The sequence below is a fragment of the Argiope bruennichi genome, chromosome 10 (assembly GCF_947563725.1).
Source record: "Argiope bruennichi chromosome 10, qqArgBrue1.1, whole genome shotgun sequence".
In the NCBI taxonomy this organism is placed as follows: domain Eukaryota; kingdom Metazoa; phylum Arthropoda; class Arachnida; order Araneae; family Araneidae; genus Argiope; species Argiope bruennichi.
The window spans coordinates 118,216,033-118,240,562 of record NC_079160.1 but is presented as its reverse complement, the minus strand read 5'-3'; the positions used below and the strand labels follow the sequence as shown (position 1 = coordinate 118,240,562).

At 29.9% G+C, this 24,530-nt stretch overlaps 1 protein-coding gene across 2 annotated transcripts; it reads left to right on the top strand.

Moving 5' to 3' along the window:
- Window positions 1-1,196: 1,196 nt before the first annotated feature.
- Window positions 1,197-24,296, top strand: LOC129989479 (equistatin-like). 2 transcript variants are annotated; one of them, XM_056098046.1, is made up of 5 exons: window positions 1,197-1,243; window positions 9,382-9,434; window positions 12,244-12,274; window positions 15,774-15,818; window positions 23,968-24,296. In XM_056098046.1, the coding sequence occupies exons 2-5, from the start codon at window positions 9,405-9,407 to the stop codon at window positions 24,114-24,116; spliced, it is 255 nt and encodes an 84-aa protein (XP_055954021.1). In that variant the 5' UTR covers window positions 1,197-1,243; window positions 9,382-9,404; the 3' UTR covers window positions 24,117-24,296. The 2 variants fall into 2 exon arrangements, with proteins under 2 accessions (XP_055954021.1, XP_055954020.1); XM_056098045.1 differs by lacking the exon at window positions 1,197-1,243 and adding an exon at window positions 3,609-3,670 and having other exon boundaries at window positions 9,374-9,434.
- Window positions 24,297-24,530: the final 234 nt, after the last annotated feature.

Below are 24,530 nucleotides of genomic sequence, written 5' to 3'. Positions count from 1 at the left end.
ATTTTTTTTTTTGATCGGACGGTGGAATGGGAACTCATCATCCTCGAAACGAGGGCCATGGTACTTTTCTCTGCTCATATCTTCTAGCTATGACCTCAAGGTTCAGTTGCCATTTCCGTCCGAAATCTCTGAAAAAATATTTCAAAATGCATTCATTCCTTGCTGGGATACCCCTAAACAAATAAAAGAATTTATCAGTAGCAACCACTAAGCCTATTTCTAAATTTTTATTTCATATTAAAGAATATAAGTCCTAAATAAGTCATCAAAGGTTATCTATCCATTATCCACAGCATTTTTGAAATAAATCTCAAAAATATCACTTTCATGAACATTTCTATGAACAGTCTCTGAACCAATTTCACTCTTTCTTATTTTATATTAAAGTTAATGATGCATAAATACGTCCTCAATGGTTTTCTTCTACTTTTCCGTATCATCCGTCATGTTCGAGAGATATCGAAAAATGAAACATTGCCAGCAACTGAATTGAATTTTCGAAATAATTTTAGGACTCAAAACCATAACAGCTTATTATTAGGAATTCGCTATGTTTATCTCCCAAATATAACAAAAATATTATTTCCGTTTTCTTTCTGATAAAATTTAGGTTATCAAACATGTTTAGAATTATTAAATTTATCTAATGAAGTGATGATCCAGATGCTGGCAGCTGAACACGGCTGGTTTATTTTATAAAAATTATCATTTTCATTTATACAAATGTAGAACATATATTTTTACTTGGAGTGCAGAAATATTCTCTAAATTTCAAAGAGATAAAAATACTAAGTGAGTAGAATACTGCGGGAATGGGATTAGAGGAATGATCGCCTCCTGGCAAAGTCCTGACTGGGGAATTCAAGGATCTTTGGCTCGATGCGGGCTCGTTGATAGATCCGTCACATATACATTTGTCGAAGATTAGATCTCGTAAAGACGTGGAAACTTGGAGAGATTACTGAGTCATATATATTTTCATTCTCTAGACAGGGTTAAAAAGTTGCGAAATCCATCGAAAAATTAACTGCTATGCGAATTAGCCAATAAGTGACATGGCGATATTATTGTGACTATTATCAAGATGTCTTTGTGGAAAACTGTGTTCAAAAATATTTCTTTTGTTCGACATCGTTTCTTATCTAAAAATAGGAAAATTATGTTAACGTGTACCTATATAAAGGCGATGCTACAAACTCTTAGCTATTCAGACTTTATTTAGTAGCTTTATTGCACATAGGAGGTAAGATTACCATTTGATTCTTTTCTTTTATAAATTCTTTCAATTATAAAAATTTAATTTTTTTTTCTCCTTAAAATTCCAGGATTTCCAGTTTAATTCAAATTTTCTTCTTTTACCCCCCTCCCCCTTTATTCTTAAGAATGATTGCAAATACATTACAATGGTTTAGGATATCTTCAAAAATTAATTTTTCTTTACATTTAAAATCTTAGTTTTTAGCTGAGATGATCGGCAAATAAGATTTGTTTGTTTATTGCAATATGAATTTTAGTTGAAGTGCATGTAGCAAAAACAAAATATATATATATATATAAAAAAAACGTTTTGATGTAGTTTTTTTTTTTAAATTGGATATTATTTATTTTAATGACGAAAATTTTTTTTGATTGCATTGCATTTACTGATACTATGTGCACATATAATGCAAACTTAAATCATTAATATATATATGAATTTTATACATATTCATTCTTGTGATAGCATTTTCTTTATTCTTAAAATACAACTTGATATATTGTTATATTTAAAAATCTTTTCGTACGTGTATTAAATGCCTATAATAGGGTTGTAGCTTGTCAGGGTCTAAAGTTTGTTAAAATTTTGCTTCATAAACACAGTTACGATTTGTAAATATCATCAAAATTATTTAGATCAAAAGTAGTAAATTTATCGGCTTTATAAATGCTAAAATTATAGAAGAAATTTATGAAATATCTCATGTGCATGAACTGTTTGAGTAATACTGGGATGCAGAAAATAGCATTGATATCCGAAATATTTTGATTCTATTAAGATTTATTGGACCGATGTTGGGCTTTTGCAAACAGCGGTCATAATAACCTCTGTTCTTGTGGATTTGGTCCTATAAATTGACTGACTGTTTTTTAATTGGATGATTACTGCTTTTCTGCCATTCTTTTATTGCTTTGAAGGTAGAATAGTTTTATTGTGTGTTCTGAATGGTTAAAGGGAATAACAAATTTTCAATTAATAATGACAGGTACCACTGTGTTGTTAGCCATTTCACTGCCCGATGTACTAGCTTGAGTGAGAAACCAGCACTGGAGAATTCGTTTCGTACGACTGATGGATCAAGAACATAAGACACTCGAAATATACTTCGATCATAAAAATAAACAAAAAAAAAATGAAACGAATAGCTGCTTTAAATGTGTTAGAAAGATTTATCTCACGAATATAAACATAGCGACGTTATAGGCATTTAATTTTCCACACAAACGCACTCATTCACCCACGCACACCCGCGCTGAAATATTGGGAGTCTTTCAAAAATTCATTAAAATGAATCTCTTTAGAAAGGATTATACATTTTGTGTTTAAAATTTTATGTTGAAGGGTAATGAGATTGTTGACACCCTGGCTAAAAGGGGAGCTAGTAATGCCTCTAAGTAGTAGTAATACTGAAAGTCTTACCTACATAGAAATTTTCTCGAGAGCTGAAAGCCAAAATAAAAGCATTTGGTTTGTCCCGGCAGTACATTACTGGTATGAGAGTAATTGTCCAGGGGAAAGGGCTTTCTGACTCTTAATTATAGTAGGCAAAATCAGGCTAGTTATTCACTTTCTCAGTGGGCGCCTTAGAACGGTTGTATGACAATTGCGTACAGTACACTTTGCGTACCAGTCATAAAACTGTCAATCAATAGTCTCGTTTACAATGCAGTTGTGTTACTGATACTGGTCAGTGCTAGGAGAGGTTACAACACTTTAAACGTTATCTAAAAGTGTCATATTTGGCAAGAGTTAGCATGATGTTTGACACAATTTCGAATACCTAACGATACGTTCATTAATACAATTTCATGCGTTTTAATACTATATGAATAATTTTCACTTTGCTTTTTATGAAAGATGAATTGCTTTTCAATGTATTTATTCAAAAATGTATGATAAAAATCATTGAGGAATGATATTTATTCTCATATAAATAGTGTATCCACTTCGAAATAATTATCGTTTCTTCTAGATTTTAGATATAAATGCATTACTTTACATAAATATAACGTTTTGCATTAAACGAAAGAGTTTGCATTTAAGTTTTTGCTTAATTTCTTCTTGCTTCGTTTATTTAATTCAATACTTTTGAACATTAAAATATATGTTATTTAAATATAGGCACTTAAAAAAAAGTTGTTTATTAAATTTTAAGTACAAAGAAATGAAGTTAGTGGTATTGGAGTGATTTGATGTGTATTATTAATTAGCTGAAATGCACATTTAAATAATCCACATATCTTAAAACAATTGGAATCGTTTGTGATGGTAAAAGTTAAGTTCAGGTGTCATTTTTTAGAATGGAATATCTATTTCAGATTTTCTTTTAAAGTTTATTGATTTTCATTTCAGAACTATATTTAGTATACTTTGACTGTGAATGATTAATGAAGAGAATTGATATGATTGAAAGTAAAAACTATTTTTTACTGTAAATTTTTAGAAAGTTATCATGAAAAAAAGTCAATATTTAATTTTTGATTAATTAAAATTCTAATTAAAAGTTCAAAAATCACTTTCCTGCCATCCAAAGTATATATCTGCCAAATTTGATAGGCAGACGGCCTGGTAGTGTACAGAGCCAGTATGTACACATAGAGACAAAAGTTTTTTCCTTGTGTTTATCAAAATTTAGTAAAAATACCAACACATTTTCTCGCCAAATACTCTTGCCAACAGATAACATATGTTTTAGCAACCTAGACTAATCTCTCCTTACCCTCTTTTTTTCAAAGAGCTACGCGTGATTTATTGGCTTTTTAAGACCCGTATGCAAATGTTTGTACACATTTGTCCCACTACCCCTTAGTGTTCCTTAGAACGGTTGAATGACTTTTCAGCACCGAATCGCTTCCGTACCGACCATAAAACTGTCAATCATTGGTCTTGTTTACAAGGCGGTTGGTTGTGTTACTGATAAGGATAAGTTCTAGAAGAAGTTACAGCATTTTAAACGTTATCTAAAAGCGTCAGATTTGGCGAAAGTTAACATAATGTTTAACACAATTTCGAATATTTAATGACTTTTGTTTAATACAATTTAATGCGTTTTAATACTATCTGAATATTTTCCACTTTGTTTCTTATGAAACATGAATTACTTTTCAATGAATTTATTCAAAAATGTTTGATAAAAATCAACGGCGAATGATATTTTCTCTCATATAAATACTGTATCCATTTCGAAACAATAATCTAGATCAGAGGTTCCCAAACCTTTTTTCTCTCGTGGACCACTTTCAAAGTTTTACTATTTTCGGTAGACCCCCTGCTGCTACATTTCTACTGTATTCCCAAAACTCCTAAAAAATATCACCCTAAATTGGAGGTGTTAAGATGAAAAAAAAAAAAAAACCCACATTTTCTTGTGTCCTATTTATTAAAATAATACTTGTGGTTATACAAAATAATATTTATATTTTTGAGTACCTACCTAGTGAATGATACTACCTGCCTACGTTGATAGGTAAATCCAAGCCAAAATTTTTGTTCTTTATTATGAAAACCAGAAAATTTTTCGTGGACCCCCACTTATAACTTGTGAACCCCTGTTTTCTTTTCACGTCTACGTGAACCCCCGTGTGGTCTCCTATGGACCCTTGGGGGTCCACCTGGACCACTTTGGGAACCTGTGATCTAGATTTTAGTAAATGCATTATTTTACATGAATTAACGATTTGCATTAAACGAGAGAGTTTTGGTTTCATTAGTTTTTGTTTTGTTAATTTAATAAGTTCGAACACTGAAATATATGTTATTTAAATATAAGCACTTAAAAAGTACGATTTGAAGTACAATTAAAAGAAGCTAGTGGTATTGCAGTGATTTGTAAGGAGGGAATAATTACAAAGTAGTAAGAAAAGCTTTCAACTATGGATATTAATATATATATATATATATATATATATATATATATATATATATAGTAGAATCATCGTTACAAATTTAAACTTTTCTGTTCATCATCGTAGATTTAATTGCATTGCAATGCTATTGCATTTTTTTTAAATCTGTACTCTGATAAAGATAAATTATTTGTTCATTATATAACTTTGCATTTTGTATATGAAATATTGCAAATACACAGTGCATAAAAAGAAACATAGTACTAAAACAGAAATATATTAATATTTTGCTAACTGATCATTTGCATCTGCGAAAATCTGCAGATGTTACATGAATTCAAATTTAATTTTCTTCTATATGCGCTATTTATTAAACCATAACCCAAATCTACAGTTGAAAAATAAAACAGAATAAAATATGATATTTACATTAATATATGTAGTGTAAATTCTTCAGAAATTTTAATTTTTTTAAATATCGTTCTTATATGTAAATTAAATCATTAAAAATAGTGATGAATGAAGTTCTGGCAATACTCTCTTCAACAGTATACATTTACACCTTTATTGAAATGTTTACTGCTTAACTATGCTTTTTTTCCATATTTAAACAATGTAATTATTTCTAATTTCAGAAGAATTCACGGCCTTTAAAATTTTCCAAGGGCCCTGAGGTAATGCAAGTCTCGAAACCCTTTTTCCCCCCCAAATTTTTATCGGTTTTAATTTTTATTTAGCAATTTTAAGTAGCAGATTTTGTAAAACTGCAGTCGCAAGTCCCTTGCTAAAATGTCAATTTCAATATTTTACATATAAAGAAAGTGCACTGCTAGAACTTAAAATTAACTTTAGCCAAAGTATTAAAAACAAAATACAATTTTCTGTAACACTTTCTAAACAATATCGTAAAAGGAGGGAACAATTTTTTTTAAACTGTAAAGCTCCAAATTGTTAAGAATTATAAAATAGCATAACGAATAACTTGTAAATGGTAACTAGTAATATTACTAGAAGGAAGTTCCAAAATTAATTTAATCCTTACTTGATTTTGACTGCCCGTCCTTTTGTCATTAAATAAAAGTATAAAACTAAATAACTTTCTACAACTGCTAAAAATTATTAAGGGCTCCTTGACAATTGCCAACTTTGCCTATTCAATAATCTTGCCCTTCCCCCTCCTTGATTAGAATTATTTAAATAATCACTTTGGACTGTTGACATTGCAGCTCTTGTATTGTTGATTCAAATCTCATGGGAATTTAATTATATTGATTAGAAATGACTTTAAAGGCACGTTTCGATGAGCCCATTGATTCGGACTTTCTTAAGCATTGTTTTTTATAAAAACAATGTACATATTGCAGACTATTTGCTGTGGAAAAGGTCTGGTTTTCTCACAATGAGCCAATAGTTTGCAGAAATCCAGTCGAGATCAGCATAAGATTTCAAAAGCAAAGGAATTCAGAACATTAGTTTCTTTATTAAAAGAAATATAGTTAGACTTCTGTTATTGCATTGCAGGAGAAACTCATGCTGTAACATTAAAGAAATGCTTTATCCCTAATAATGATATTAGTGAACATTCACTTCTGCAATTCACTTTCAATCATAATAGGCTTTAAATTTAACAAGTATCTCCAAATTTTTCATTAAAAATTATTCAAAAATTTAAGTGTAGAATATTCAGACTTTGATCTAAAAATTTTAATTCACAAAATTAGATTATCTTCAAAGAATAAAAGTGAATGTATATATATGCACCTATCAGTCTATTTTACAAGATAGACCATTGTACGTAGAGATACTAAATTTAGCACAAATACATTTGGGAGAAAGAAATATACAATTCGGTGCAACTAAAAATATGAACACAAAAAATGTTAACTCTAATGTAAATTATCTTTAAAAAATTCTTCCATTTTATTGGTTTATCCGTCTTTATGTTGCGTGTTTTTATTCTGTTAAAAAATATATATATGTATTGATTTCAGATAGCATGTATGTTTTATAGTCAAGAATTTCCGTTTATATTTATGTATGAAAAGATAAAGTTTTCATGCAAATGTAAATACTATATTTTTAAATATGAGATATTATATATTTTTATAACTATAATAGGTTTGTTAAGTTATTTATTTCATATGCATATGAATTATTTATTTGATTACCGGAAATTCGAACAGTTTTAATTTCAAATATAAAGGAATTTACCATCTGTTAAATTATCTTATTGACTTATGTGTTATTAATTAGCTGAAATATAAATCTAAATGAAGCATTTATCTCAAAACAGTTGGAATCGTCTGTGATAGTAGTAGTTAAGTTCAGGTGTATTTTTTTAGAACAAAATTTTGCTATTTTAGATTTATTTTTGAAGTTTATTAATTTTCATTATTAATTTCATTTCATTCTATATTTGGCATACTTTGATTGCGAATGAATAATTCAGACAGTTGATATGATTTGCAAACATTTTTGATATACTTAATCATATATTTTAAACTTGCCACCTATGGCGACCACTTAGTCAGCTGTGTTTAATGGTTGATTAAAATTTTAATTGTTTCCACAAAAAAATCCTTTTTAAACGGAAACTTTTGATATATATAGTGTGATTTCAAAAGACTTCACTGTTTTCATCTTCATTTTGCTTTACACTCGTTCAATTTTCGGTTTTTATATCTATATTTTATGCACTTAATATTTATTTTTTCAATTATATCACAAGTAAAAGCAGCAACCTTTAAAAAATATTTTAACTTACCTAATATTAAAACCTACTCATAATGGAAAAATAAACCTAATCTTCATATTCTGATCATAACGACAGAAAAAAAAAATGAAATATTTGTAACAAGAAAATTTGTAAATTGAAATATTCGTATTCAAGCTGAAATATTCGTGTGATCGGTTTTGAGTTTCTTTTCAATAATGAAATATATTGTTTCAAAATACGTTTAAAATATTTTAAAAAATAATTAATTAATAAATTTCTTTAATTAAATAATTAAATTTCTTTTCAATAATGAACAAAATACGTTTAAAATATTTAAAAAAATTATTAAATATAGAAAGAAAAAATATAGGGAAAGTGGATATCAATAATATATATATATATATATATATATATATATATATATATATATATATATATATATATTTAATTTTAAGATATTATAAAAACTATTTTTCTACTGTAAATTTTCAGAAAATTATCACGAAAAATTCTATATTTCTCTTAATTTTTCATTAATTAAAATTCAAAAATTCAAAAAAATCACTCCGAAAATCAGTTTTTTATTCTCCAAAATATACATTTGCCAGATTTGATAGGCATAAGTCAGACGGTCTGACAGAGCCAATACATACATACAGATACCAACACATAGAAGCTTTTTCCTTAAGTTTAAACATCAAAATTTAGTTAAATACTAATACATTTTCTCGCCAAATAATCTTGTCAACAGATAATGTGTTTTTTAGCAAACCTAGAGTAATCACTCCTTTTTTTTTCAAAGAGATACGCATGGTTTACTGGACTTTTATGACCTGTACGGATATGTCCGTACGGATGAGCCCGGTATTCGTTAGAACTATGAAATATTCTGAGGGTTCTGAGCGCTTTGAATTCTGCCCCAAGTGTTTAACGGAAGAGACTTCACCTGATCACAATCTTGTTTGTCAGGGCTCCTTCAGGCAGGTTCTTATTGACAATCCATTGTTAGTATTGGACTTCTTAAGGGTGAACAGTTTCGTAGATCCATCGTTAGTATTGAAATTCTTAAGGGTGCACAGTTTCATAGATCCATTGTTAGCATTGAAATTTTTAAGGGTGCACAGTTTCATAGATCCATTGTTATTATTGGACTTCTTAAGGGTGCACAGTTTCATAGATCCATTCTTAGTACTGAACAGGCTTTAAATAAAAATAAATTGTGTCCTCATAATATCTTTTTAACTCCAATTTGTTTTAAATTTTATTTGAAAGAAAACATTTCCCTATTTTCTAAAAATATGGAAATTACTATTAATGTTTTTGATAATTATGCGGATATAATTCACTTTCCATATTGTTTTTGTTTGTATAGTAAATTTAATCATTTATCTTCAATGTATTAAGAAATTGTAACATATGATCAACCATTATACCATTAAATAATATAATGTTGGTTAGTAAACGTTATAGAATTTTTTAGTTTATCTTGCATTATTTATATTATTTAAATGTAATTTAATGAATCATATCAGTTCATTTATTTCAATATATTAGTTTTTCAGATAATTTAAGAGTCCATTTCAATATGCAGCGTTATATTGCCTTTTTCCTTATGGTAAGTATATAATTAAAATTTTAACCAGCTTATATCCCAATCGCGTCTTTTTTTTATTAATTTTATTTTGTAACTCAGTTTATCATTTGTCACTTAGGAATTAAAAAAAAATCGTCATACTTTTCATAGTAAATACACACATACAAAATTTTTTATTGCTTTCAAAATGCTTTTATCGTCTGCAACTTATTCTTCATTCGAGATAATAAAGTAGATGAATCGAGCGATTTTTAAATTACTTTGCTTCTCATAAGTTAACAAATTTAACCAATTACATTTTTTAAAATCACTCAAGACTGATTTGTCTATAAGCCATTAATAATTTTTTAAAAGATTACACAAAATTGAATCTTACACTTATATATCAATTCGGAAGTAAATAGATAAATAAAAATTGAAATATCAAAGTTGTTTTAATTTGATAGGAATAGCAACATTAAATATATAATTATATTTTTCATACACGGAAGTCCATTTATTAATTTACGACAACTTTATTATTTAAATAGTCATTTCGAAGTCATCACTGGGATTTCCATTTTGCTTTTAGTATTTAAAGTTAAACCTGAAGAGTTGAAATGAATGTATTGATAAGTTTGGAATTCTATAGAATATAAATTGTTTATTTAAGTAAATAATTGTAGTTTAATATAATATAAGAAAATTGGAAAATTATTTGCATAAATAACCTGTTCAGAAGTTCTTTACATAAAATTCAGTTCTATAGAATATTATACAAAGTATTATAAAACCCCTGAATTTTATTAGATATAAGCATAGTGCTACAACTGAAAATAAAAGCTGCATAAAATTAAAATTTTATAATTTATGCAAATTTTTGAGATATTTTGACTTTTAAAATTCATATGAAGTAATTATCCTCTTATCAAGGAATAATTACTTTATTAAATTTCATTTTGCATTTCTCTCTATATTACAGGAATACAATATTTGAATTTTCTTAGACGGAAGTTTAAAAATGATTGAAATTTCATTAACTAAATTAATTTCAAATGAATTTTGATTTTAGATGAGGGGTGCCTTCTATTAATAATGTTTTTTATAGTTATAATAAGTAATTGAAAAAGTTTTCTGACGATTAAATTACAGAAAAATAACAAAAACTCTTTCAACAATGTTTCTATTAGTTCAATGAAAATTGGAATTAAATATATTCAAAGGGTATTTTTAAAAATATATTTTATTGCAAAAAATATTGAGTAAATGTTTTGATATAACAAGCATCGTGATAAATTCTAAATATTTAATAAAAATATATTATAAATATGTTATTATTGCAATTTCCTTACAGAATTTCAACAAGCGTTTAATAGTTTTATGGTTAAGTTTATCACTTAAAAACTTTTATTGAATAAATCCTTATCTCTTAATCAAATAAAGTACAAACCGCTGTTTTAAAAAAACTTTAAAAAATTTCATTTTCTAATTATTCAATGGTGACATTATTCCCTTTTTTGTACTTTTTTCTTGTAAAGTTTAATAATACGGTATGTTTTGGTAACCATCAATTATAATGGGCCAACTGTATATATTGAAAAATTGTAATAAAAACATTACGAATAGTGTTAATTATATTAAATGTCCTCTGGTTTTCCATGGAGGAATGTTCCGGCATGTATTCTTCCATATCACGATTCCACAAGTAGTTGAAATCATTGTTAAGAAATATTTGCTCATGTTATCAAAATAATAGTTTTTAATTCTCTCAGAATGGCAAGTATTGTTCAGAAACTGATAATAGAGCTTTCCATTTTATCCTACGAATTCTCCACGGATAGATGAAGTCTTTAGTTTGATATTTATTGCATTGTAGATTTTCTGTTACAATGCATATTAATCATATGGCTTCTTTTACATTCACAATGAATTCGATATTTATTGGAGTGTAGATTTCCTGTTACAATGCATGTTAATCATATGGCTTCTATTTCACTCACAATTAATTCGATATTTATTGAATTGTAGATTTTCTATAACAATGCATGTTAATCATATGGCTTCTTTTTCATTCACAATTAATTTGATATTTATTGGATTGTAGATTTTCTATAACAATGCATATAAATTATATGGCTTCTTTTTTATTCACACAATTTTTGCTCGCTAATCTGCTTTCCACTTAACTTAACATTTTACAAATAAAACTTTTAACCCTCAAAGATTTTCGGCTGAGCTGAGGGTTTTAAAGATTTGAGCTCCTAAAATATGAGAAAATCTAATGAAATCGGGATTTTGGAGATACCTTGTAATGATTTTTCAGGTGTCCACTGTAATATCGACATTAAAGTTCTTGAAAAATGATATTTTCGCATAAATAGATGAATAACACGGTTTACTAGTGCTCCCGAAAAGTAAAAAGTGTTCATCCGTGAATACTATTTATACTTTCTGTGCAAGTACACCAAGAACCAGTCGAACTTTGAAGCAGTGATGTTTTATATATTTTGCTCATTTGAAATTCATCTTTTAACCCTTTGCACTCGGAAAAGTAATTCAATGCATAATTATTCACCTAATACAAACATTTGTTTATTGCTCTGAAAAATAAATATGCACAGTTGTTTTAAGTCGAATTTCTTTGAAACATTAATCGTCATCTTTTAACCATTCTATATGCGTTTTTAACAATCAAAATTGAAAAATAAATAAATAAAACTTCAAAATGATGGGGAGTGAGAGGCACCATCCGAGTGCAAAGAGTTAACATTCCATCAGAATAAAAAAGAAAGAAAGAATTTATATAGAAATCTATATCTTCAGTATATAATTAATTAAAAATATTTTTTAGGTGCTGCTGGTCAGTTTTGCTTTCGGAAATGGTAAGTAAACTTTAAAATTTTTTGCATCAGAGAAATGTGAAAATTAAAAATATTACATAAATTTGGACATCTAAACGGCTATTTGAAGATTTTAGGATAAGTTTTGTTTATAAAAGTACAGGAAGACTGATATGTGTTTGAAACAACAACAAGACCTTCTATCTTGAAAAAATACTCAGATATACAAGCAATTCATACTTATACAGTATTTAATGGTATTTACGAATGGAAACTCATATCTTACAAACAATGGTCTTTTTCGATTACACACTGAAATTCCTAAATATGTTTCTAAACACAATGGTAAGGGTTTTATGACATGATTATTTCTAACTCGCTTTTCCACATTTTCTTAAATATATATAGAATATGGTGGTTCAGGTGGTTTTGTTTCCATTTCAACTTCTTTACAGAAAACTAACCTAATTTAAGATTGTGTTTGGTTTTGAAACAAATTATTTTTTTGTAATTTTAAATCTACAAAGAAATTCATGATGAAATAACATTTAATGATTATATGGTAATTTATATGCCACTTTTCATAAAAAGCACAATAAGCAAAAATTTTCTTACTCCTATATTTGCGTTAAATTTACAAAAATATTGCCTTTACGAGCAACAAAACAAAAAGTCTTCCTAAAGGGCTGAGTAACTGTTGTTTCAAAAGCATCTAGTTAATTTCTTAGTCTGAATAAGGCTTACGTATGTCGTTGTCATTTCTTGAAGAATGATCTTAAAGCTGGCATTATCCCATATTCTAAATTAGATAATCCATTGGCATGTCAACATAATTTTTGAGATTCCGCAATTCTTAAAAGTCTCGCACAATTCTGCATGCTTGTTTCTTCAGATCATGACAAATGAAATTTACAAGAAATGACATCCGTTGCATAGATGCAAAATACTAGACTGAACTGTGGTAAACACAAATAGAAGATGTTAACATTGTTACACATTGCCTTATTGATACAAAAAAGTTCAGGTTGTAAGTTAGTAATAAATCTTAGTTGCAATAATTAAAAATGATAAATATTCTCTCCATCTAACATAATTCAGAGATAGCAAGTTAGTGATACATTTCAGTTGCAATAATTAAAAACGATGAATATTCTCTCCAGCGATCATAGTGTCAATTTAAGAGTTTTTCTATCCAATCAAATTGAGTCTGCGAGTTTTGATTATGTGTATCCCCTTCATTGATACTGATATTAAAATGGATGTTCAGGTTCATTCATCCTCAATGGTCTTATCGGGGGGGGGACTCATAAATTCATCTTAAATGGGAACCATCTCACCACCCCTCAATTTATGTTAAGATTTAAGATCATTTCATTTGCACTCACATGATTATGAGAGCATTGAAGATACTTTTTAATTTCAAATTACACATTATTCAAGGAAGTAGTGTGACTAAATAAAAATAATAATGCATTTTTAGAGGAGATAGAATAACAGGAGTGGAGTATTAGGAGGACAACTCTTAAGGACAAAAAAGACGTTTCTTGTATTCGATCAAATAAATGAAAATGCTAAATAAGGTTCAAAACTATAAAAGATGAAATTTTCAATAAGTATAGGAATGACTTCCTTTACATAGACTATCATATTATGCATTAAATCAAGGTGAACGTATTACGAAATTGTTGTAAGATTATGCCCACATTTGTGGATAGTTCAACTAAGGATAACCGTTTTAGCACCTTTCTAATTAAAAGATAATTAATTAAGATTTAAAAAATTATGATTTTACTTCCACAACAGATAATTAACCTTCATTTGGGTAAATAATAATAAAAATTGTTCATAAGAACGAGGAGAAAATTAGAATATTAGACATATTAAATGACTCAAGAAGTAAAGGAATCTACTTCAGATGGTGTGACTGCTGTTACCAGACAAATTAGCTGCATCTTTACCTGTTAAAAGTCAACAGAAGATTATCTCAAAATTGAAAGAAAACAAAATAAAAATTTTTATTGTACATTCAATTTCTCCTTTAATAATATCCGTATAGCTAATCAACTATGCTTTTAAAAACTGTAATTACAGTGAGATATATGCTTGTGATTAACCTAAACAATTATAAAGGACGTTCCGAAATTAACTCAAGATTTTAATGCATCCCATTCATATAGTAAAGTGTTGGCAAATCTATTAAAAACCCATTTGACTGCTGATAGTTTAGGGTTAGTAAAAATGGAACGTTACACGACAGAACAACGTGTTTTCATTGTTGAACAATATTTCAAAAAAATGAATGAAATAATATCCACAGTTAAAAAATTTGAGAATTGGCCCCCTAGATCGTGTGATTTAACACCATTGGATTTCTTTTTATGAGGTTATTTGAAATCAAGGATCTGGGCCATCAAGGTCACAAGCACGCAGGCATTGAAAAGGATTAAACCACATTCAACCACTTATATGTAAAATGGTCGTTGAAAATTTCGACAAAAGAGTGCGAATATACCAGCAAAGCCGTGGAGGTCATTTGACCTACGTGCTATTCCATACATAATCCTATTCTGTGTACTTTACGATTCAATAAAAATATAGCAATTTAAAGAAAAAACTGCCTTCTTTATTTAATTCAAATCTTGCGTTGACACGTTGTTCTATCGTGCAACGCTCCTATTTTACCAACTCTAAAATATCAGCTATCAAACAGTTTTTTTAAAGAAGTTTCCAACACTTTACTGCATGAAGGGTGGCAAATTCAAACCTTCCATTAATTTTAGGACACCCGTTATAAAATGGATAGTAATGAATAGAATACTGCAAGCTGAAAAGAGAAATAAATAAATACAATATGCTAAAACTGTTTAGCTACAACATCATACAGGCTCTATTTGGTCATTAGTAAAAAAAAAAAAAAAAAATGTATAAAAAATGAAATTTTAATCCACCATTTTGCCTTAATTATTATGACTGAAAATATTCTTTATTACAGATTAATATATTTAGGCATAGAGTCGAGAATTTTAAGAAAACATGAACAATAGACTTGCTAAATACCTAATTCAAGTATTTAAAATCATGCATTCAATGCCTAATGGATTAGTATTTGATAAAATTGCTTTTGCACTATTCTGCACGAAGAAATGCTTGAAAACAAAAATAGCTTTAATCCTTTTTAATGCAGAAAGTTCAAAATTTGTATTAATCCAATAAAAAAAGGTTAAAGCTTTAATTCAGTTAATCCGTGACCAGAAAGAGTTTTAATAACCTCACCTTAATCTGCAGTTTGAAACATCTATTAAAATGTCCTATCTCCATAAAAGCGAATAGTTACAAATTTTCACATTTGGATTCAAGTGACATTTATAAATCATAATTAAATACTTTTATTTCTCAATGACTTGAATATTTTTTAGTTATACTAAATTTTTGGTAAAAAAAAAGAAGCCATGAAGCTATGACTCACATCATTGCAATTTTCATCCACATAAATTTTATATCTTTTGAGAAATAATATTTTTCTTCCTTTCATGTAAACCAGCGGAAACAAAATGTCAAGAGAACAGACAGAAAGCTCAGCAGTCACGTAAGTTCTTTCCCATTTATAAACTTATTCCGAATATTATTAATAAGATTTATTTAATCTGATGGTCTTGTTTAATCAAGAGGTTAACAATCTAATTATTGTTTTGTTACCGTTTTGATTCTACATTAATAATATAAAAAGTGATAATATGTATCTAATAAAAAGATAAAAGTAAGTAATATGTTTATTTTCTGAATTCAACATCATTTAAATATCTTTTTACTTATTTAGGGAAGAACAAGTAAGTTTTCGATAGTAAACACCGCAGGAAATGGTTTGGGCTACCTGTCCTGTATGGTGAAAGAGGTACGTGTTGGTAAAAACTGCCTCACCTTCTATAATAGTTGCCCAAATGAAAAGTGGACAAGTTGAATAAAAAGAATACCTTTATTAGAAATCAAAAGAAATTGCCATGGGCTTTGTAACACAGGTCCCATCGTTTAGGTAGCAGGTCTACAGGTCTATGCTTTTGCTGTAGAAAGATGGTGGTTGATTCTAGAGGAAGTCCTGCTCATTTTCCTTGACGGCGCAAGTTTACAAATAGAAACGTGTACTCTGTAATTCTCTTTTAATAAGTCCAAAGATATGGAAGTCACAAAAGGGCAAATCCGGATTGTATGATGAATTTTCCAACACTTTCCAACGAAATTTTTAAAGGCCATTTGGGTTTCACGGGAGACTTGTTGGCGAGAATTGCTATGGAGAAGAATCAGTTGTTGTGTGAGAGGGCTTGGCCGTTTGCTTTTGATTACTTTCCGTAGCTTCGTCAAAGTACTGCATTATTGTGTTGAATTCATAGTATTCTCTTGGGACAGGAAATCAATCGAGTGTGATCCACGGCAGGCTATGAATCAATAACTGTACTATCACGCTCTGCTCAGATTTGGATTCTCTTTGGATTCTCAGATTTGGAAAACTATACTTTCGATCAATTTCCTCTAATATGAACAGATTTCACTGTTGAACACCGTATGCAGTATGCAGTTCCTCTTACCACTCTTTATATCCCTATTCGCTGGCGCTACTATAGCTGCTGTCATTTTGGCGCAATTGCGAGTATCCAGTTTTTATTTAGGCAACCCTCATATTTACTCATTTCATTAGAGCACTCTTGGATATTGAAAGAAATTGACGCTTCCCTTGTAATTTCAGACCTCCAGTTTTAAGATAAAGCTCTTTTTCTAAGGAAAAAAAATCCATTGGCAAGTATTGTAAGGCTTAGCTTTCTTTAGTAATATAAGCTATTTCCTGGATCAATTTAGAGAAGTTTAATCGAAACAATATCTGATGAATGAATTTGGAATGATGAATGAACGATTCTGCGCAGCATCACAACTGTGCGCTGTGCTCTCCATATTGTTACAAAATTTTCTTCTTCAATAACTACCGCCAATAAATCGTAATGACGCAGCACATTTAATCACTAGTCATTAGTTCAGCAGCTTTCTTGCTGTCTAATCCTCCAAGACCTCTACGTGTCGGCGGCTCCGACTCTCTCACACACAACTTCCGCCGATACCCACGACACGACTTCTTCCGATATCCACACAACAACAACAACGTAGCTTGATGGTTGGGTTGACGGGGCGCCTAGCCCCGGCAGGGGCTTATCCCCGGTAAGGAGAGACTTCACAGTGCTTTGCTGTCTATACTTTGCCGTGGCCGTCTTCGACGAAATTTGGAGATGACGAGTGTCAGGACTCATTGTGATTGTCTGATATTAGGGTGAGGGGGGGGAGGGGGTACGCTGCCGTTGGGCTTAGTAAGTTTTTACTGCTTGTGAGCTAGAATTGGCTATTGAGATACTGTTTAATTTGAGTTTGAAAAAATAAAAGGAAGAAAAACTAAAGGGCTGAGATAAATTAAAGTAGTATATTACGGGGTCTTCTAGAGTTTGTAGATGGTTTATATTTAGGGATTTTAGCTATTGCTTCATTTTCATTCTTATCCATGTTTTTAAAGAAGTTAGTGGCTAGATTTTGAATGAATTTTTTAAGAGGGGGATAGTCTAGGCATAAGTACATATTTGTATTGGGCATGTAGTATTTCATATTGCAGAAATTTCTAATTAAGTTATTTTGCTGGCGTTCAATAAGTCTAAGATTAGTCTTGGCAGCATATCCCCACACAGGGCAGGCATAAGTTAATACTGGACGCAAGTAGGCAGAGTAAATAAGCATTTTATTTTGTCTACTCATTTTGGAGTTTCGAGAAATTAAGGGATAAAATTTACGAGTTAGGTCTCGAAACTTTTTAGCTGTGTAAATAAAGTGGGGTTTCCAAGTTAATTTACTATCTAGAATAACGCCTAAATATTTGCATTCCTTAGACCACGGGACAGTTTGATTTTTAATTTTAACTGGGGAGAAATTCTTTTTACAGTTATTTTTGTTAAAAACTATAGCTTCAGTTTTACTAGCATTCATTTCAATTTTCCATTCGACGAACCAGTCCTCAAGAGATTTAATATGTCGGTTTAAAGCTATGGTAATGAAATTTTGATTTTTGTTTCTAGCTAGTATTGCAGTGTCATCAGCGTACATGCACAACATAGTGTTAAATTGCTTGGGGATATCATTAATAAACAAGGAAAATAAAATTGGCCCTAGTTTAGATCCTTGAGGTACACCGGCAAGAATAGGTTTTACTTCCGAAAATTCATTGTTTATCTTGATTTTAAAGGATCTGTAACTGAGGTAAGAAATTATAATTTTGATAAGGTGTGAGGGTATGTTGTAATTAATTAGCTTGTATATAAGACCATCTTGCCAAACTCTGTCAAAAGCTTTCTGAATGTCAAGGAAAACCGCTGCAGTTTTTTGTTTATTTTCAAAACCTTCCTCAATGAATTCTACTGCTCTAATTAATTGGTGGGTTGTAGATAGGTTACGGCGAAATCCAAATTGTTCAGGTGTTAGTATATTATGTTCTTCTAGGTAATTATTTAATCTATTGAGAATTATCTGTTCAGCAATTTTGCTGACAGAAGAGAGTAGGGATATGGGTCTATAACTGCAGGGATCAGTTGGATCTTTTCCTGGTTTTAATATGGGGATAACTGCAGCTGTTTTCCATGACATGGGAAAATATCCTAATTTGAGAATGCTATGAATTATATTAATTAAAAATTTTAGGTAATTGTCCGGAAGTGTTTTTAACATTTTGTTGTTAATACTGTCAAGGCCAGGGGCTTTTTTGATATTAAGTTTTTTAATATGACCCTTTAATTCATCAGTTGAGGGAGGGGGAATATCAATAAATTTTTGTGGCAATGAGTCGAGAAAGCCTTTGACTGCATTATTTACATTATGTTCTGTGGTGAAATTGCTCGATTCATTAAGTTGAAATTGTTTCTCAAGGCTAGCCGCCAGGCAGTTTGCTTTTTCTTTATCAGTTATTGCAATACTAGCAGGGCCTTTAAGGGCCGGAATTTTTTGTTTTTTACTTTTAAAAGTTTTGACAAGTTTCCAGATTGATCCGTCTTCTGTGTTAACACTAATTAATTTGTGTATAAATTCATTGCTTTGGATTTTATTGTTAAGTTTTTCAATTTCCTTATTAATTTGGTTCATTAGTCTCTTGAAGACTGGGTCTCTGGTTTTTTGAAACTTTTTCCTGGCAAAGTTCCTGTCCCTGATTAGGTCTCTAATTTTAGGGTCAATAAAATTTTGACTATTTATAATGGGGGTGGAGGCTAGATTTTTTGCATTAATAATTTGCGATTCGAAGATGTTTACAAAATGGTCAAGTTTATCTGGGTTTGTAAATTCATCAATGTTTGGGGTTTCTGATTGACTGAGGGTTAATTTAAAATTATTCCAGTTTGTTTTAAATTTATTAAGATTATTGGGCAGGGAATATTTAAAGAAAAAATTTAATAAGATGGGATTATGGTCAGAGCTAAGTTCAGGTAAGGAGTGAATTTCATATGGGTACAGGAAGTCTTTAATTAAGGTGAGGTCTATTGTATTGGCTGACTGAGGCCCAAATCTAGTGGGGGTGGACGGTGCTATAATGTCTAATCCGGCCTGAAGGGCGAATGATTTTAGGGAATTACCTTTTGGGCAGTTACGCTTACAATCCCAGCTAACGTGGTGAGCGTTAAAGTCTCCACAAATTATTTGATTAGGTCCTGTTTGCATCAGGTTTTCGATGTCGAAAATAAAATTGGAATTATCTGCACTAGGGGGGATATAAATAGAGATTAAGGTTATTGGATCTTGATTTTTAAAATTTAATTTTACCACGCTAGCTTCTACATGTTGTAGTAAAGGTGGGGGGACCTCACTGTGAGGTAAACCATTTTTAATTAAAATTGCAGTACCGCCGACAACAACGTAGCTTCTGAGTGCCCGTCTTTTATAGTTCCGGGAGGCGGGGCTAGAATCTTCTGACCAATCAGGGCGTACCTGGCTGCATCTCGGTTGTTAGTGGATGTATCTTGAAAGTTCTCGAACTTTCCGGTACTATCCATTTAGTCGTCAAACTCGCCAAATTTATCGCCAAGCCGCCAAATGCTCGCCAAGTCTGTCGCCAAGCTCTAAGTTCATTGATCTCAGCACGTACAGGACCGATCGTACAACGGTCTTTCTTACGATGACTCTATTCGTGCCGGGTAGCAATATTATAGGTTCGTAACAATATCAAAAATCTTTCACCAAATAGGTACCTTATTTATTTAATAGATGCTTCGGTATCACGCGGAGAGTACAAATAATCGATATTTGAGCCAGGCTGACATAAAAGATTATATTGACACTTCTTTACAGAGAGGCCAAAAAGTCAAGGAAGGAAAATTTTTGAAAACCCTAAATATTCTTTATACAAGATAGTTTTCAAGTGATCAAAGCCTGTGCATTATGGTGGAAACACAGACTCTGATGGCCAAGAAACTGGATATCTCTTGATGTCGAAGAATTCTTAAAAATTCTAGTCATTAAATCTCTTATTAAGGACTTGTTGTCAAAGCTCTTGTCTTTAGTTCCGTCCTAAAATAAAAATGTAACGTATATTTTATATATTTAATGATTTTTTATGTGTCACAATTTAATATCTAATGTAAAATGTAAAGTTTTTTTCTGTTTTTTTTTTCTGGATCAGTGGGTCCAGAAAAAGAGAGATGCTCCAGAAATGAGAGAGGGTTATCTAGAGATTCCTTTATTGTTTGCGAGTGTCCAATATCATCAAGTGTAGTTTGTTCCTTCGTGCTAAGTGGGGTTGCTTTTCGGCGGCCGAATCAAATAAGTCCTCTGGCTAAGTCGGGATATTTACTTGATGTATAAGATAAATTTAGACAAACAAATCTTCCGTTTAATTAGCTTTAATCTCAGCTTTAGAAGTAAGCTGTTTTTCTCAACTTCCTAAGAACAAGAACTAGCTGAATACCCTAAGAAATTAAATTTTGCCGAACTCTACCAACTTAAACTGTTTTTACAAAAACAGAAAAAAGGACGTGTTTGATTTGGTAGATGTTATTTTTTAAACGTATTCTATATATATTATTAAAAAACACCAAACCAATATGTTAAAAACATATCGATAAATTTAACTAAGAGGAAAGAAAAAACTACTTAAAAAAATTACAAGGAATTTTCGAAAACCACAAAATTAATTGAGTTCTCTCTTTCTCTTTCTCTCTCTCTCTATACATACATACACACACACACACACACACACACACACACACACACACACACACACACACACACACACACACACACACACACACACACACACACACACACACACACACACACACACATATATATATGTATATATATATATATATATATATATATATATATATATATATATATATATATATATATATATATATATATATATAAACAGCGAGGATAAGTGTCGAAAGTTTTATATGTGTATATATATATAAATGTATATATATTCATATAAAATTTTCGATACTTCACCTCGCTATTTTGCTTTCATTCCCATTTTCTTATCTGTGCTTCTTCTGGCGATAACGTCTTACGACCCTGCCCTTTATTGGTACATGGCGGACATTCGCGCCAATTTGTTACTTTTTGTTGTCTATAAGTCACCAAATGTGCCTACCTTCTTTATCATTTCCTAATAACCTTAAAGTCCAAAAATTGAAGCCTGAAAGCGATAAATCACCAATTTTCTGCCAGTGCATTTTGAGGATTCAGGGACTCCAAACCAAAACAAGATTATGTTCTCACCTGATAAATTTCGAAATTCGGTCAGCGAAAAATGATTACTAAATTTACTGTTACAAAGCAGGTGTTCAAAATTCTCTACTCGATCCTGAGTTATAACATTATTTGATTAATAACAATCCAATCAGGTTTAATGTTTTAAGAAGTCAATTTTTGTGATGCCTCAATCACAAGACAAATTATCTTGTTATGTATGTTTTTTGAAATGTCACGGTGTGACGTTCCGTCGTATTATAAAAAGCAAAACTCTTTTATGGATCGTAAGATAAAATAAACTAGCCATCTTTGGTGACCAGATTGTCTCCCAGATAACTGACTTTTTAGGCAGTGAAGCGATTAATAATGAATGCATTTTTTAAAAAGAAATTCAACAGCAGAAAGACTTGGATTAAATTGAATCAATCCACGACCAATTACTGAGATGCAAATTAAGAAATGCACATATTAGAAATAAAAGCGTAAGTAAAAATCTTGCTTGTGAAAGTAAAGTAAAAAAAAAAAGAATATATTTCAATCTTAATTTTAACATTGATTATTTCGAGTTGGAATTTCATCATAACTTTGTTTTCAGATTGAAATAAATGTAAGTTCTAAAAATATTCTTAAAAAATTTTATAGAAATAAAACTGAAATCATTAAAAAGCCAATTTTTTTTTAAATTTTAAGATAATGCAAAAACCATTTTAGTTAGATTATAATTTTGGAACCTATAAGCATCTCTATCTTCCATAAGCAAGTCATAGCGATTATTTTAGTTTAGTTTGAAAGATTTTCCAATTAATTCTCACTTTAATTGCCATTTAGCAATCAGCTGCCCAGCGATTATCCATCTGGCCACAATTAAGCCTATTTCCGTGTTCGATTAAACTTTGTTTGACGCCTGCTTTTATTATTTTGACTTCTTTTACATAATCTTTTTACTGATTGAATAGAGATTTTGGTGACACGGTGACAGAGAAATTCTAATAATATTTTGCTGTTCCCTTAATTATTTAAGCGAAGTGTCTAATACGTAGAAATGTAACAACATTCAATAAAGCAGTTCGAAGTGTTTGTATGATGCTTTGTTTACACTTGACTGCAGCCATTTGTAATTAATAAGAAAAATATCTGTGCAACGTTCGTTAGTGTATATATATATTGCTCAATGAATGTGTTTTTCAGAATCGGAAGTAAAGATATCTATTGCCATTTTTATTTACATAAAGTTTTAATCTTTTCTTAAAATTAAAAAAAAAAACAATGTATTCTATCTTAGATTGAAAGTTTAGAATTCTCCAAAACCTCTTAAATATTAATACTTAATTATATAGGTTTTGTATCGGCTGAGAAAAAGTAAGATTAACTACAACAACCACCACAAAAATCACAAACAGTATTAATTTTGTTAATAACTCTTATTCTAATTAACTTTTAAAATTTGTGAATGAATCCTCGTTAATAATTAAGAGGTTTTTAATTCCAAATATTTTTTTAGTATTTGAAATCTATGTACATTAAGATGGAAACAAATTTAGAATCCATATTTTGTTAGGGTATGCATTTATCTCTTTCTTATCAAAATTTCTTTGTTTATTATTAGTGGTAAAGATATCATATTCTATAAGGCATTCAAAGACAATTCAAAAGGTTCAAAAAGTGAGTGAAAGCAATATTTATCACTGAAATATGAAAAAAGTAAATAAAAGCTATTATTATACAAAGAAATCATTACAAAAATTTCTTGATTTCGGAGTTCTTTTCATCTAAAAACCAAGCAAGAAACCGACAGTTGCGAATAAATGCCGTTGCATTCCCTATGTTTGTCAATAATCCTTCTCAGAAAATTTCAATATCAAATTCCAATAATAGTACTAAATTTCATAGCAGCGTATTCAGATTCATATCATGTTATGAAATTTCCTTTGAGTGTAATTTTTTGAAATTAATTTTCCCAATTTTCCTTGTAGAAAATATTGGAGGGTATGTACCTCAGTGCGATGCGAATGGAAATTATACTAAGCTGCAGTGCGTGGGCTCAGCTGGCCAATGTTTTTGTGTTGATCCATCTACGGGAAAATTCATAAAAAGAGCCACTACGTCTGAAGAGTGCGATTAAATCACAAGCTTAATGACGAAAAATTTATTTTATATTGAAGTAATTTTCAATAAGAAAATAATTAATCAAAACTAAAGAAAAAAAAATTATTTGATTTCCTTTATACTAGAATTGTCTTAAATAATTATGATAATGTACTTTGTAATAGGTTTAATTTAAATAAATATTTTAATTCTTGCATGTATATGGTTTATTTCATTAAGTGACATGAGTTCTTTTAAATAATAAATTAATAACTTTAGTTTGCTGGTAAACAGAAAAGCAAATCCTTCTTAGAATTAGCCATATGGGGAAATGATATGTCATTGCGAAGCAACCCCCTAAGCATAAGACAAAGCTCTAGCAAACTGAGACCCCTATGTGATCATGTTACATCAAAGCCCTCATGAAGCTGTAAGAAGTCTAGTTGTGAAA

Coding starts and splice junctions, on each gene's coding strand:
- LOC129989479 (XM_056098046.1), top strand. CDS start 9,405: ATGCAGCGTTATATTGCCTTTTTCCTTATG. Junction 9,435..12,243: donor ATATTGCCTTTTTCCTTATG/GTAAGTATATAA, acceptor AATATTTTTTAG/GTGCTGCTGGTCAGTTTTGC. Junction 12,275..15,773: donor CAGTTTTGCTTTCGGAAATG/GTAAGTAAACTT, acceptor CATGTAAACCAG/CGGAAACAAAATGTCAAGAG.